Below are 16031 nucleotides of genomic sequence, written 5' to 3'. Positions count from 1 at the left end.
ATGGAGATAAGGGGTATAAAATGGTGATCAAATGACATGTATTGGTGGAATTGATATGTTGTGATTATGGATTTATTTTAGACATGTGAAATGACTATGTTGATATGAGATAAAAAAAAATATTGTTGTTGTCATGTTATTATCGTGAATTATATGAACATGAATTGATTGCATTGGTTCTGACATATTGTGTTGAGACTGAAAATGATATAAAACAAAGGGGTCGGGCCACACGCTCCGTGGCAGGTATTATGAAACAAAAGGGATCGGGCCACACGCTCCGTGGCAGGTATTATGAAATAAAGGGGTCGGGCCACAGCTCCGTGGCAGGTATTATGAAATAAAGGGGTCGGGCCACACGCTCCGTGGTAGGATATATATATTAAGGGGACGGGCCACACGCTCCGTGGCAGGTTACATGGACAGAAATGCCCCCCATGGATTCCGGACTGTAATTCAGCGGATGTGTACCGATAGGACAGGCATGCATCATCTCATTGCATTGCATCACATTTTGTTGATATTTGTGAATTTGTGTTTACCACTTATTGCTCTGTATATGTTGAATTTGACTTGATATGATTCACTTGATAAGACTACCGATGAATATTCGTGGACTGTATTGTTATTATTGTACAAGTGTAGAGTTGGGCTGGTTTTATGCAGGTTGTAGTTATGGAGGTTCGGTTGGGAGAACAGGAGTACTTGTATCTATTGAGCTTTGCTTAATTTTAGTTGTCCACTTGCTGAGTACCGTGTTGTTTGATACTCACCCCTTGCTTCTACACTTGTGTAGGTTGTGAGCCCGAACCTGCTTGATCTTCTAGCGTTTTCTACCACTTTCGAGGCTATCATTCCGAGTGTTGAGGTAGCTGTTACATCCATCTAGCGGACACCTCTTACTCTTTTAATATGTTTTAGTCCTGTTCTAGAGACAAAGACATTATGACTGTATTTTCTTTCATATTAAAAAAATGTATTAGTGGCTTGTACACATGACAACCAATCTTGGGGGAGTTTGAGTTTGTTTTACTTATTTTCGGTTAAGTTAAATTTGGATTTATTTCTTTTTCTTCCGCATCTATTTTCCATTAGGTATTAGGCTGACTTATCTCGGTGGGTTGAGATGAGTGTCATCACACCCGGATTCGGGTCGTGACACCCAATGAGGGCTTAATCCTAAATAGCGCCCACCAAGTTTGATCACTACACCTTTATCTTGAGTTGAGGTCTATGGAAACGCCTCTCTACCAGACCCCATTTATGGAATTACAGTAATATTTTCTTACTTATTTTCTGTTGTGCTTGGTTAGTAAAATTACACCTAGTGTCGCGTTTATTGGGATCTGTATTATAATTCCCAAAAATTCTCTTAAAGATGTCTTCTTCCACGAATGGAAAGAATTGAAGGACAAGTAGGCCCAGACACCCTTTAGTCTTTGTGGAAATTGGCTTAAAGACTTTGGTGGAATGTTGATGGAGGTTTCCTCATCAACTTAATGTGAAAAGTCTTTGTGGAAAATTATTATAGAATGTACCTAACTAGTTTGAAAACAGCAAAAGAGACGACTAATCGGAAATTACTCATAAAATTTCTCACTTGACTTAGTCGAGCAATAGTTTCTGTCATTGGAAATTTGTTACAAGTTTTGCTGAAAAATTTCTTTACCATGTGTGTTACATAACAGGACCAATTCACATCATCGATGACATTGAAATGAACAACATCTAGAGAAAATTAGGACATAGGGAGTATTATTTTGTTAAGTCTTTTCCGTCCTCTAAAAAGTCTTGTGGAACACTACAAAATAGGAGTAACAAGTTGTTACAAGTGACTAGTCCATGGACCACAAGTTGTGTAGTTAGTGATGCCAAAATTGTAATATTTTCTCTCCATTTATGCCAAAGTTGGACAAAACAAATATCGTATAATTGGTACTAGCAACCAAGACTTAAAGACTTGAGTCTCCCCATTTGATTTGTCTGGAATGTTTTACTTTTCTTTCTTTAATTTATACTTCACAATTCCATAGACAAGTCAACATCAACAATACATACCCATTATAATCCCATAAATGGGTGGGGTCTGAAGAGGGTAAAGCGTATGTAGAGGTTGTTTCTGATATACCCTCGGCTTAAAATAAAGCATATCTAAACAGTTTGAAAAAGGAAATACAAAAATAAGTTTATCACAACAATGAAATAATGTGTAAAGAAGAGCAGTACAACAACCTACATACGTATGAACAATATGATAACAAAATAAAGCGATGTTCAAATCACAAAAAACACAAGTGATACCAGAAGAATAAGAAACAACGAGTATAATCCACAATAGACAAGTCAATCTCCATAAATTCTAGTCAGACTCTAATTTCGATGGAAGTGGTAGAATTTTGAGTCCGAACTATGAAGTTAGTATCCTAGACATGTATAAAAAAATTGAATAAAATAAAATATTTTTTTTAAAAAACTATTTATACACGTAGCGGCGCGTGTGTATCACCACACCTACTTGAAATTGGTTCTTGGCTTCACGTTAGCATAAAAAATGCACGAAAATACAGAAAAAATGAATCTAGGATAACTGTTGTATTTTATTACTCATTACATGCATATTTTCATAGTGTTTTAATTATTCTTGCGGATCTATAAAAATTTAAATGGGACACGTGTGCAACTCGAAACTAGTATAGATATATATGGATAAAGATGATTGATTTGAATAGAAAAAAAGAAAGATGGGGTGTCTCTTTTTCGTTTATGTATTTCTCTGTTTTGTGTTGCTAAGAAGTGGATGCTTTTCTTCTTCCTTTGAGCATCATCTTTGCTCTCGCATTGAAGCTTCTGCTTTGCTTCAGTTTAAGCAACACTTCGAAATTATACCCAACGATTACTATAGTTCTAGGTGTGGTAGATCTTCTTTCCCAAAAACAAAGTCTTGGAATGAGAGTAGGGATTGCTGTACTTGGGACGGAGTTACTTGTGACATGTTAAACGGTCATGTTATCGGCCTAGACCTTAGCTGCAGTCAGCTTGATGGAAGTATTCATCCCAACAGCAGCCTCTTCCAACTTCATCATCTTCACACACTAAACCTTGCTTACAATTACTTTTTTAAGTCTTCAATCCCACATAACATTGGCCGATTGAGGAATTTGAGGCATCTCAACCTTTCCTATTCTTACTTAGATGGGAAAATCCCAACAGAAATCTCATACCTTTCCAATTTGATTTCAGTTGATCTTATTTCTTATAGTTTGTATGGATTACAAATTGATCAGAGAACATTTGAAACAATGCTTCAGAACTTGACAAATCTGGAGGTACTTTCTCTCTCGGGTGTCAACATCTCATCGCCGATACCTATGAATATGTCTTCATCCTTAAGGTATGTGGATCTTCAATTCACTAATCTGCGAGGTGTTCTCCCAGAGAGCCTTTTCCTTCTGCCAAACTTGGAAAATCTCAAATTGAGTGATAACTTTGTTCTCAAAGGAGTTTTACCAAAGATCTACTGGAGAAACACTGTGTTAATGGAGTTGGATATTTCATACACATACATCTCCGATGAGCTGCCTGATTCAATTGGCAACTTGAGTTCCTTGAATATCTTGAACCTCCAACGATGTGAATTCTCAGGTTCCATACCTGATTCACTTGGCACCTTGAGTTCCTTGAATAGCTTGTACCTCGCAGGATGTCAATTATCTGGTTCCATACCTGATTCAATTGGCAACCTAACCCAAATTAGGCAGTTAGATTTAGCTAATAATCATTTCACTGGCCACATTCCTTCAACAATTTTAAACTTGACACATCTTCAATCCTTAGACTTGTCGAGTAATTCCCTATCTGGCCCACTTCCTTCAACAATTTTAAACTTGACACATCTTCAATCCTTAGATTTGTCGAGTAATTTCCTATCTGGCCCACTTCCTAATAATGCGAGTATTCTTCAAAAGCTAACCAACCTGGATTTGTCTTACAACTCACTAAATGGTACCATACCATCTTGGGTGTTTAGCCTACCTTCGCTATCTTATTTGTCCCTCGGTCATAATCGATTAAGTGGCCTAGACGATGAGATCAAAACAAACCCAACATTAGAATACCAGGATTTAAGCCTAGAAGTTTTGCTGTTATCATCTTGTGAACTGAAGGATTTTCCACACTTGTTGAGAAATGTAAAGACACTTAAGGTCTTGGATATTTCTAACAATAAGATTCGTGGCCAAATCCCAAACTGGCTTAGCAGCATGAGGTGGGACAACTTGTGGTACCTAAACTTTTCGCATAATTCATTAACAGGCAACCTACCACAATTTCGTTACCATTATCTACGGTATCTTGATCTTAAATTTAACTCCCTTCAGGGTCCACTACCTTCATCCATTTGTAACATGAGCAAGTTTGAATTTCTAGATTTATCACGCAACAACTTCAGTGGCTCTGTTCAACATTGCTTGGGCAGCATGGGTAGTCTAACGGTGTTAGACTTAAGAAGAAATAATTTCAATGGGAGTCTTCCACGATTTTGTGCACAGAGCACTTCATTGAGTATCATTGTGTTGAATGATAATCAATTTGAAGGAACTCTCCCTGTGTCCTTGCTCAACTGTTCTTATCTAGAAGTTCTTGATGTGGGGAACAATGCTATAAATGACACATTTCCAGCTTGGCTAGGAACACTTCAACAACTGCAGGTCCTGATATTAAAGTCCAATGTGTTCCATGGGCCTATAAGTACTTGTCAGACTAAGTTTTGCTTTCCCGAGTTGCGAATTTTTGATCTTTCTCATAATGAATTCAGTGGCTCACTTCCTGCAAGAATTTTTGAGAAATTTAGTGCAATGATTAAATTAGATGGTGAAGACACAAGAAAGATCGAGTACATGGAACATTATATAAATAATTACTCAATTGACGCCATAATTAACTTCAGTCCATCGTATGAGGATTCAGTGAGTTTGGTGATCAAAGGCCATGATATTGCTCTAGAAAGAATCAGCACAATCATGACAACCATAGATCTCTCAAGCAACCATTTTGAAGGTGTCATTCCGGAAACACTAAAGGATCTCAGCTCACTTTGGCTACTCAATTTATCCCGCAACAATCTCACAGGTGATATTCCAATGGAACTGGGGCAGTTGAATAGGCTTGAAGCGTTAGATCTCTCTTGGAATCGACTCACTGGAAAGATTCCACAGGAATTAACAAGAATGAACTTTCTGGCATTCTTAAACCTCTCTCAAAATCTCCTTGTTGGACGCATTCCTCAAGGTTCACAATTCAACACATTTGAAAATGACTCGTATGGTGGAAACCTTGATTTATGTGGTCCTCCTTTATCAAAGAAATGTGGAACAAGTGATTCATCGCATGTTCCTCAACCATTGGAGTCTGAAGAAGATGAAGACGAGTCATATTTCTTTAGTGGATTTACGTGGGAATCAGTAGTCATAGGCTACAGTTTTGGACTCGTTGTTGGAACTGTTGTGTGGAGCCTCATGTTTAAATATCGTAAGCCAAAATGGTTTGTCGAATTTTTTGATGACATCATGCCTCACAGAAGAAGAAGGCCAAAGAAGAGAGCTCAAAGGCGACGGACTTAATGGAAGATTGAGAGGGCCAACTTGTCTTTGTTGGATTTTGTGAACTAATTAGTAAAATTTTCTGGTTTTGTTTTTATCTTTTAATTTTTCTCTTTGTTGTTTAATATTTCTGTTTGTTGTTTTTACATGTTTGATATAAACATTATTATATGTGTGGTTATTCAAATTAAGTTAGTTTGTTTCTGTTTCAAATTGACAGAAGTGATCTACGCAGCCATTCATTAGCTATGTTACTCAAACTTTTCAAAAAGCTAACGGAATACATGTTGGATTTCTCGAAGTATTGCATTTTTTATGAAACCAACACGGGTGTGACATCATTATATTTTAGAAGATTCGGAACAACGTAGCTCATTAGTACAACAAAAAGGAAAAAACAAAGCAGTAAACATATATATAGTGTTTTATTCATGATTGAAATCACTTGATACTATTAGAAAGTTTATATATTTCTGAAAATTGATGTAGAAGATTGCTCAAAACTACAGAAGTGGCTAATAATTTTGTGGTTCTCCATGTTCTCTAGTTCAGTTTCAACTTCTGCGATTTTGATTTTAGTAAGTTTTTTACATATATTTATATTTTGTGACGAAAGTTATGTCTCAAGTTGTTCAACAACTAATTCATATTGTTTAATTATAAATGAGGGAATGTTTTTTAAAAAAAGGGAAAAGCATTTTCAGGTTCGAATCGAGACATGTTATTAAGTTTTATCTCGATCTTTACTTTCAACACATCTACATGTCCAAATTACATTACATTTCTTATACAAAGTGGAAAAAAACCTTGTGTTTATATTATTTTCATGGTTTTTGGCACACAAAAAAAAATGATCGAGTTCAATTTATTTTAAATTTTTAAAAAATGGGATCAAACCAATTGGGTTGCTCTATTTTTCGATGAAAGTCAGTCCATCTTTTTTATTGTGTTTTTGGCGGCCATTGCTAGTTTTTTAGTTCATTTTGTTAGTTGCTACTTTAAAAAATTTAAGGAAATAAAAATACTTTAAATTTATTTAAAAATTAAGAAAGACAAATTAAAACTTCACATAATTTGATACATGGCAAAATATAATTGGCTAAAATTTTTGGCCCCACTAATAGTGAACTGACCTATCAAAAAATGACATTCCTAATATTCCTGACATTTTTGATTCGAATGAATCTAATAACCATATTTATATTAAGAAATTCATTAAATATATATAATATCTAATTATAAATATATTAATGTTAATAAATTTATTAAATATGTATAAATATTTAATTTAAAATCCAATTATTATCACTTAAACTCGTCATTATAAAATTTAGAACTCATAAAGTTGAATCCTACGTTCGCCTCTGTTCAACGACAAATTCAGAACTCATAGATATCAAATTTTGACTCCGCCTCTAAAAGGTAAGGTAGAGCTAGAATTTGAAGTGTATGAGATCTGGATTTTAAAAAAAATGCACCTTATGCATGATATTATTATTAATTTACAGTGATTTTAAAGTTTTCGTCGTGTCCACCTGCTGAACATAACAATGCAGGGGCAGATTTAGTGAAGAAGCTACTACGAGTTCATGTTGTTCAAGATATTTCACTGGCTTTCCTTAAATAACTTCATATTTGAACGAATTTAATATATATAAGTTTTGGTTTAATTAGATTAGGTATGAATAGGCGTTAAAAAAAACTATCAAATATGTGTAGAAATTTAGAGGATAAGAAACTGAAGAAAAGGGAATTTTCTGTGTGTTTATTCATCAAGATATACATTTACTTATATACAGATTTTTCCAAACAGAGACAAAGAGAAATGGGTTAATTTTGTCTAACTTGTCATTGCTTTATTTTATTTGCCCATAACTTATATGGGCATAATCATATTCTAATATATTATCTAATATTTGTTGTGTTGTGTGGACAAGATGATATCCACGTGGATATCATCAGAGAAGTGGAAGAGTCTGGAACCTCTTCAGCTTCTTCTTGCTTCTTCAGCTTCTTCTTTCTCATTTTTTCTTTTTGTTTTGTGCTCGTCTTCTTTCTTCTTTCTCCTTTGCTGTCTTCTTCTTCTCTTCGTGCTGCTGTAGTTCTCCAACATCCCCCCGCAAGTTGGAGGGGAGATTCATGACCCCCAACTTGTGTAAAATCGCACGGTGAGAAATCCCAGAGAGGGGCTTGGTGAATAGATCGGCAAGTTGATCCTCAGAGGGAACAAAGGAAAGAGTAATCAGGCCGGACTGAAATTGTTGGCGCACAAAATGACAGTCCAATTCAACATGTTTTGTGCGTTCGTGGAAGACTGGATTCCGAGCTATATGTATGGCAGCTTGACTATCAGAGTGGAGCGGAATTGGGAGCGAAATAGGAGCAGAAAGGTCCTCAAGGAGACGAACCAACCAAGTAAGTTCAGCAACAACACGACGCATGGATCGATATTCAGCTTCTGCGGAGGACAAGGAGATCGATACTTGTTTCTTCGATTTCCAAGAGATGGGAGCTCCTCCGAGGGTAATGAAAAAACCACTAACCGATCTGCGAGAATCTTTACAAGATGCCCAGTCTGCATCGCAAAATGCTAGCAAAGAAAAAGAGGGATTGGAAGATAGCAGTATACCTTGACCTGGATCGGAGCTCAAGTAGCGTAAAACGCGTAAGGCAGCCGAGAAATGTGACAAACAGGGTCGTTGCATGTGTTGACTCAGAGCAAGTACAGCAAAGGATAGATCTGGGCGAGTGTTGGTTAAATAATTCAATTTCCCTATCAAGTGACGATAAAGAGTGGGATTTTCCAGGCGGGGACTGTCATCGGCTCTAATCTTGAAGGAAGGATCCAGTGGAGAAGTAACTGTAGCCAGATGAGAAACATCGAAGTCATGAAGTAGGTCCAGGGTAAATTTGCGTTGATTCACAATAAATCCATGATCTTCTCGCAAAATTTCCATGCCAAGAAAATGGTGAATTTCTCCCAGGTTCTTAACTCTGAACTCTGTATTGAGGAAGCATTTGAGATTCTCAATTTCATGCAAATCATTTCCTGTGAGTAGTATGTCGTCGACATAGACTGCTAAGATGGAAATAAGTGTGCCATTGTGTTTAAAAAAGAGAGAGTAATCGTTTAAAGAGGAGGAATATCCTTTGAAAGCTAAGACTCCTGCAAGCCGAGCATACCATTGCCGGGAAGCTTGCTTTAAACCATATAAGGACTTCTTTAGGAGACAAACATGATTAGGGCTAGGAGCTGTCAGGCCTGCGGGAAACTTCATAAAAACTTCTTCTTGGAGGTCACCATGCAAGAAGGCATTGTTGACATCCAATTGTGAAACAGACCAGTGCTTCTTAGCTGCTATGGTAAGGAGGCAGCGGATGGTGGTCATTTTCACAACAGGGGAAAAGGTTTCTCCATAGTCTATACCTTCTCTTTGTATGTCCCCCCTTACGACTAGTCTGGCCTTTAATCGTTCAATGCTACCATTTGAAAGATGTTTTATTTTGTATACCCATTTGCAAGGTAAAGCTCTCTTTCCTTTAGGCAATAAGACAACATCCCAGGTTCGATTGGTTTCCAAAGCCTGAATTTCTGAGTTCATGGCCTCTCTCCATGCTGGATGTTGGGAGGCCTGGCTATAGCAACTAGGTTCAGTAAGATTAGAAAGGGAGTGAACTAGTTGTTGATTGTGGGGGGATAGGGAAGAGAAAGCATAGCTGTTAGGCTTAGGAGAGTGATCAAAGCAAGTTTGCCATAGATCAGTGAGTATCACAGTATTGCAAATGTAGTCTCTGAGATACTCAGGCTCATGAGATATTCTACTAGACCTTCTTGGTAGAGCTGTTATAGGGGCAGGAGGAGAAGCATCTGATGTAGTAGAGCTTGGATAGACATGTTCAAGTTGTGGTAATATAGGTTGTGCAGTGGGGGTTTGCTGGGAGGGACTTAGTGACAGATTGGGAAATGTAGATTCAGAATGTGGACTGTATCCAGAGGCATTATGGTGAGATTCTGAGGGTGTGACTGGGTAGGAACAACCATTTACAGGTGGGTCTGAGTGATTGTGGAGTGACAGGTCAGAATTATGATCTGAGGGAGAGGGGGAGTTGAAAAAAATAGGTGTGTGAGAGTTCTCAGATGAATTGAAAGGAAAATGTGATTCATGGAATCTCACATCCCTAGACACAAATACTTTCTTCTTATCAAGAGACAACAGTTTATATCCTTTTTGTTGTAAAGGATATCCTAGTAAAATACAAGCAGTAGCCTTTTCATCAAACTTGTGTCTTCCCTGTGCCAAGGTGGAAGCATAACACAGACACCCAAAATTCTTCAAATGATCATAGGTTGGTTTCTGTCTAAGTAATATTTCATAAGGTGTTTGTCCCTTGAGAACACTAGATGGTAGTCTATTAATTATATGAGTAGCAGTCAAGATGGATTCTCCCCAGTAGCACATAGGTAATTTGGATTGAAACATCAGCCCTCTTGCAATCTCTAATAGGTGTCTATGTTTTCTCTCAACAGTTCCATTTTGTTGAGGTGTAGCTACACAAGACAGTTGATGCAAAATCCCCTGAGAAGCAAGAAATGCTGATTCTTGTATGCCTTTCCCTAATTCCAAAGCATTATCAGACCTGATCATCTTAACCTTGACATTGAACTGTCTTTCCACCATAGAGAGAAAGCTTTTCAGTACAGGAAAAGCATTACTCTTAGTACTCAGTAAAAATGTCCATGTCCCTCTACTGAAATCATCTACTATGGTGAGAAAGAACCTGAAACCATTGTAAGTATGACATTTGTATGGTCCCCAAGTATCTATATGAATAAGATCAAAAATGTGTTTGGATTTGATGCTGCTGGTAGGAAAAGGTTGTCTAGTTTGCTTAGCTCTAGGACAAATGTCACAAATAAAATTGGAGTTGGATTCATTAGAGAGAAAGCTTAAATGTTTCATTGCTGAAAATGGGAGGTGTCCCAACCTCATATGCCAGAGCTTTACATTAGGTGCAGCATTAACATAAACTGAATCAAATTCTGAAACTGAGGTGGGATTTCTTCCTTTTGGGATTGAAAATACATCATTTGAATTGAAAACATTTCTAGACTTGTCACTATTAGAATCCAATAGATAGAGACCCTCTCTAACTTCACCAAAAACTTGAGGACTCTTCACTGAAAGGTCCTGCAAGAAACATCCATTAGCAGTGAATAGGACATCATATTGAAACTGGATACAAAACTTGTGAATTGACAGTAAGTTGTACTTAAAATCTGGCACAAGTAACACATCAGTTATGACATGACCTGGCAGAATAGAGATGCTGCCTACATGGGTCACACTTACCTTGAAAGAATTAGGTAAGTTAATGCTCAAAGGCACAGGGAGAGGTTTTAGAAACAAAAAGGAATTGGGATCAAAACACATGTGTTCTGAAGCTCCTGAATCAATTATCCAGGAATTCTGTTTAAGGTTAGTGAATATGGAATTTGAGTATTTAAGAATGGTACCAGCTACTGCATTTGCATTCATTCCTGTTTTTGTCAATTTGCTTTGCTTGTACATTTGCATCATCTCTGCAATCTGTTGTTTGCTATATTGTTCTTCAAGATCTCCATTTTTGATTTCAAAATCTGTCCTGCCCATGTCTTCATCTTTCTGCTGATTTAGACTTGAAACTGGACAGTGAACAGGACTTGCATTTGCTTTAATCTGAGGCTGATAGTTCCTGGAGTTGGTGAACTCAAAATCTGCAGGGAACCCATGCAGTCTGTAGCAATCATCATGCAGATGTCCTGTTTTCCCACAGTAAGTGCATGACAGGTTTGGATCATATTTTTTTCTACCCTTAAACTTGTTTTGTGGCTTGTCAGATCTTGGGTTCTGGTTAGCATACTTCTGATATGTGTTTGTTCCTCTCATTGGTTGATATTTGATCCTCTGTGCATACCTTCCTTGTCCATTAGCCATGAATGCTGCAAACTCAGTAATCAACTTGTTGTTTGGCTGGTTTGCTTGTCCTATTGCCATAAATGATCCAGAATCAGAAGTGACATTTATGTTTGCATATACTTCCCTTTGGTTCTCATCCTGCAAAAGTAAGGAATATGCAATATCTATTCCAGGTAATGGATTCATCATAAGTATATTTCCCCTTGCCTGAGTATATATATCATTCAGTCCCATCAGAAATTGAATCAATCTTTGATCTTCCAGTGACTTGGTTAACTTTGCTTTCCCATCACAGGTACATTCACATGAGCAGCAGGCAATCGCATTCATCCCATCTAATTCATCCCATAGTCTCTTAACTTTGGTGAAGTATCCTGCAATGTCGTTATTGCCTTGTACCAAACCTGTTAATTCCTTTTGCAGATGGTAGAGTTTGGCACCATTTGATTTGCCAAATCTCTGCTCTAGGCTGTCCCAAAGTGCTTTTGCAGTTTTGGAACTCATTACACTGTCTGCAATATCCTTAGATAATGCATTTGATATCCAACATATGATCATGTCATTGACACAGTTCCATTGCTCAAAGTCTGCAGAATTCTGATCTGGAATCTTGCAAGTTCCATTGATAAAACCAAGTTTTCTCTTGGCTGATAGAGATAGGAGGATAGATCTTCTCCAACCTGGGTATCCTCTTCCATCAAAAACACTATTGACTAGAGTCATTCCAGGTGAATCAGAATTGCTTAAGTAATAGGGATGATTGTTTTCATACATGACTCCTCTTTCACCACTGTCTGATTTAATTTCAGTTGTTTCAGGCATTCTGGGATTTTGAGGATGGCTTTGATGTTTTGACACAGATTTGGATGGAGCTTAGAGATGCTCTGATACCATGTAGAAATTTAGAGGATAAGAAACTGAAGAAAAGGGAATTTTCTGTGTGTTTATTCATCAAGATATACATTTACTTATATACAGATTTTTCCAAACAGAGACAAAGAGAAATGGGTTAATTTTGTCTAACTTGTCATTGCTTTATTTTATTTGCCCATAACTTATATGGGCATAATCATATTCTAATATATTATCTAATATTTGTTGTGTTGTGTGGACAAGATGATATCCACGTGGATATCATCAGAGAAGTGGAAGAGTCTGGAACCTCTTCAGCTTCTTCTTGCTTCTTCAGCTTCTTCTTTCTCATTTTTTCTTTTTGTTTTGTGCTCGTCTTCTTTCTTCTTTCTCCTTTGCTGTCTTCTTCTTCTCTTCGTGCTGCTGTAGTTCTCCAACAATATGTATAAATAATAAATTTGAATTAAGTAAACTTGATAAATATAAGCTAATCGAGAAGTTCTTGAAGCATGTGTATAGAATATACAAATTTGAACTCATAACTAGAATTCTAAATTCACCTCTGTCTATGTTATTATTGTATATAATTGTGTGCGTTGTTACTTGTTACAATATACAAGTTATTGTATATTGTATACTAGTACTATCCTATAAAAGGAAAAGAAGAATACTCTTGCGTCCATCATAACTAAAAGATCGTTTGGCTGCTGGCAAGAGTTATATTGATATTAGAAAAGCAAAAAAATAGGTATATTAGGAGTAGTTTTATAGAAAGGAAAAGACATAAATCCCCCCCTCCCCTTCGAAGCTATATCGAAAAATCAGTTATACACTTAAACTATCATGGTGATCTATTATACACCTAAATTACCTAAAAGTGAATTTATTACACCCTGAACGCATAACACTATTCTCATAGTATATAGTGTATTACACTCGCTGTCACATGGCGCCACGTTAGTGCCACATCATCCACGTCAGAAATTATAATTTTTTATATTCTTTTCTTTTCTTTATTAATAAACTTTTCTTTTATTAACTATATTTTATACTAATTAACTCCTAATTAATTATTAATCACCCATCCACCCTCCCCCCAAAACCCCAATCGTCTTCTTTACCAAAATGGGGAGAATAATTCTTCTTCTTCTTAATGGGTTTTGAAAGGAAAAAAAATCAAGATTCAAAATGGGAGTAAATAGAGGTGGGTGCAAAAAAGAATAGGGTAGGTGGGTATGAAGAAGAAAGGACGTGAGGGTGGAGTGATTTTGTTTTTTTAATTGTTTTTACTTTAATGGATTTTTAAAGAAAAAAATCAAGATTCAAAATGGAAGTAAATGGTGGTGGGTGTGAAGAAGGGGAGGGTAGGTGGGTGTGAAGAAGAAGAACATAGGTGGATGTGAAGAAGAAAGGATGTGGGGTGGGGTAATTTTATTTTTTTAATTTTTTTTACTTTACAAAATTTTTGACGCTCTGCTCCTTTTTTTTTTGCCACGTCAGTTGTAGGGGGTAATTATTTCACTTTTAAGTAGTTTAGGTGTGTAATAAATCGCTATGATAATTTAAGTGTGTAACTGACTTTTCGATACAACTTTAGAGAGGAATTTATGCATTTTTCCTTTTATAGAAATTAGTTATTTATATATTAGTTATTCTATCTTCAGTCTCATATAAGATAATATATAAATTGACTCGTAACTTTTATATATATATATATATATATATATTATTTATGGGGGATTGATAAATGATAATCAAATACCTTAAATGTTTGAACATTTTTGGGATTGGACTCCAAATGGACAAGGAAAACGACTACTAAATTAGACTCCCTAAATAACTACTATAGTAAATTTATATAATTTATATTGAGCGCGAGTAAGTATTTACATGAGATTGGCGGATTTAATTTGGTTTCGGGCACAATAATGGATTAATGACCCAAATCCAATTCATCATCTATATAACCCCAATTGTTTGGGCCAGGCCCAATGGATGGACCTATGACCCATATTCAATTCATTTTTTCCATTCCATCTTCTATTTTGTATGAATGTGTTTGACTGGACACACTATTTAAGATTAAAGAACTTTTGAATTTGTGTTCGTAATCATTCTTCGTGACTGTACAATTATGTCATTAAGAATAAAATGAAGATTCTAAAACAAAATTATGTCAATTTGATTAATATAGCAAACTTCACTCCTTGAGATTGAAAATGTTCACATTTCAAACCTAAATAAAGACAAGTGTCGCAACAAAATGACAACAAACGTAAAACTAGTTGATTCATGATGAATGTTCACAATATAAGGATATTAAAAATTTGAAATGCGATGGGTTCAAATAAAGTGACATATAACCAATGAGAGTGCATATAGTAGACTTCACTCTGTAGATATTGAGAATGTCCACATCGCCAATTTCAAATCCGAATAAAGGAGGAGGACTGCAACAGGTTGATAACAAGCATAAATTTAATCAATTCATGATGAATACTCATAATACATATAAGGATATTGGACTGAGACGGAATTCAAATAAAGCAACATAACTAGTGGGAGTTCGTATAGCAGACTTGGCTAGCTTGGGATTGAGGAAATATTTGTCTTTATTTCTGTTTCTTTTTGACCAAATAGTTCACTAGCTTATTATAAGACTTTTTATGTTCTGCATTACCAAATCAAATAAGGTAAAGTTCACATGTGCTATAATTGTGTCAGTCATTTGTTTGTATCATAGTTTAGTTATGTCAAGTGTTTACATTATTTTTTCTGGAAAAGTTGTAACAACTGGCTAACATTTATGTTACATGCATTCAAGAAATTATTGCTAAAGTTTTTTGATGTGTTGAAAATGATCTCTCTGTAATCTCTGTTCTGTGCTTTGAAAATGCAAACTCTGTTCAATTTTTTTTTCTCTCATTTAACCACACAAAGAAACAATGGTTTCAAGTGCTTTAATCCAAATACTTTTTTTCTTTTTCCATAACAACATCGTTTGTCCGGATATTCTCTTGGTTGTTATAGTGAAATGTTATTATCGAGAACGTATAAATTATAATATAACATACATGAAAAGTCGATTCCAGAAAACTTGATCATTACAGCAAAATATTGTTATAAAGGATGACTATTATACATAGATATAATTGTATTCTCTTTTAGGAAATATATGCAAACTAATAATGTCATCGCTTTTCTTGAACCAAGTGTCTATAGAAAACGGAGTGTCTATAGAAAACAACTTCTCTGCCGGCCTCACACGAAACCTGTAAGATCTGCCTACACTGATTGTGTAATTGATCTTTTAATTACCCTTCCAAAACTAATAGTGCTCTATTCAAGACTAATAATTTTTTTTCACTGATTGTGTAGTTGATCTTTTAATTTTTTTTCATTGATTGTGTAATTGATCTTTGCTAGATAGCATGGGAATTTCATCATATTGCAATGTTATGGTTATGCACCTATGTTGCTCGAACTCTCCAAAATTGTTGCCACACCCGTGTTGATTTCTTCAAAATACACTACTTTTGGAGTATCCGACAAGCACGCATCGACATCTTTTAAGAGTCCAAGCAACATAGAATTATTGAAAAGTCCATGCAACATAGATTGTGAC

General features: G+C 35.9%; 1 protein-coding gene across 1 annotated transcript; it reads left to right on the top strand.

Moving 5' to 3' along the window:
• Positions 1–2741: 2741 nt before the first annotated feature.
• Positions 2742–5618, top strand: LOC129870944 (receptor-like protein 7). Its single transcript, XM_055945813.1, has one exon. It carries the CDS (start codon positions 2742–2744, stop codon positions 5616–5618), a length of 2877 nt encoding a protein of 958 aa, XP_055801788.1.
• The last annotated feature ends 10413 nt before the right edge of the window (positions 5619–16031 follow it).

Source organism: Solanum dulcamara, chromosome 10, assembly GCF_947179165.1.
Source record: "Solanum dulcamara chromosome 10, daSolDulc1.2, whole genome shotgun sequence".
Taxonomy (NCBI): Eukaryota; Viridiplantae; Streptophyta; class Magnoliopsida; order Solanales; family Solanaceae; genus Solanum; species Solanum dulcamara.
The sequence above is the reverse complement of the archived record's forward strand: the minus strand, read 5'-3'. Positions and strand labels throughout refer to the sequence as shown.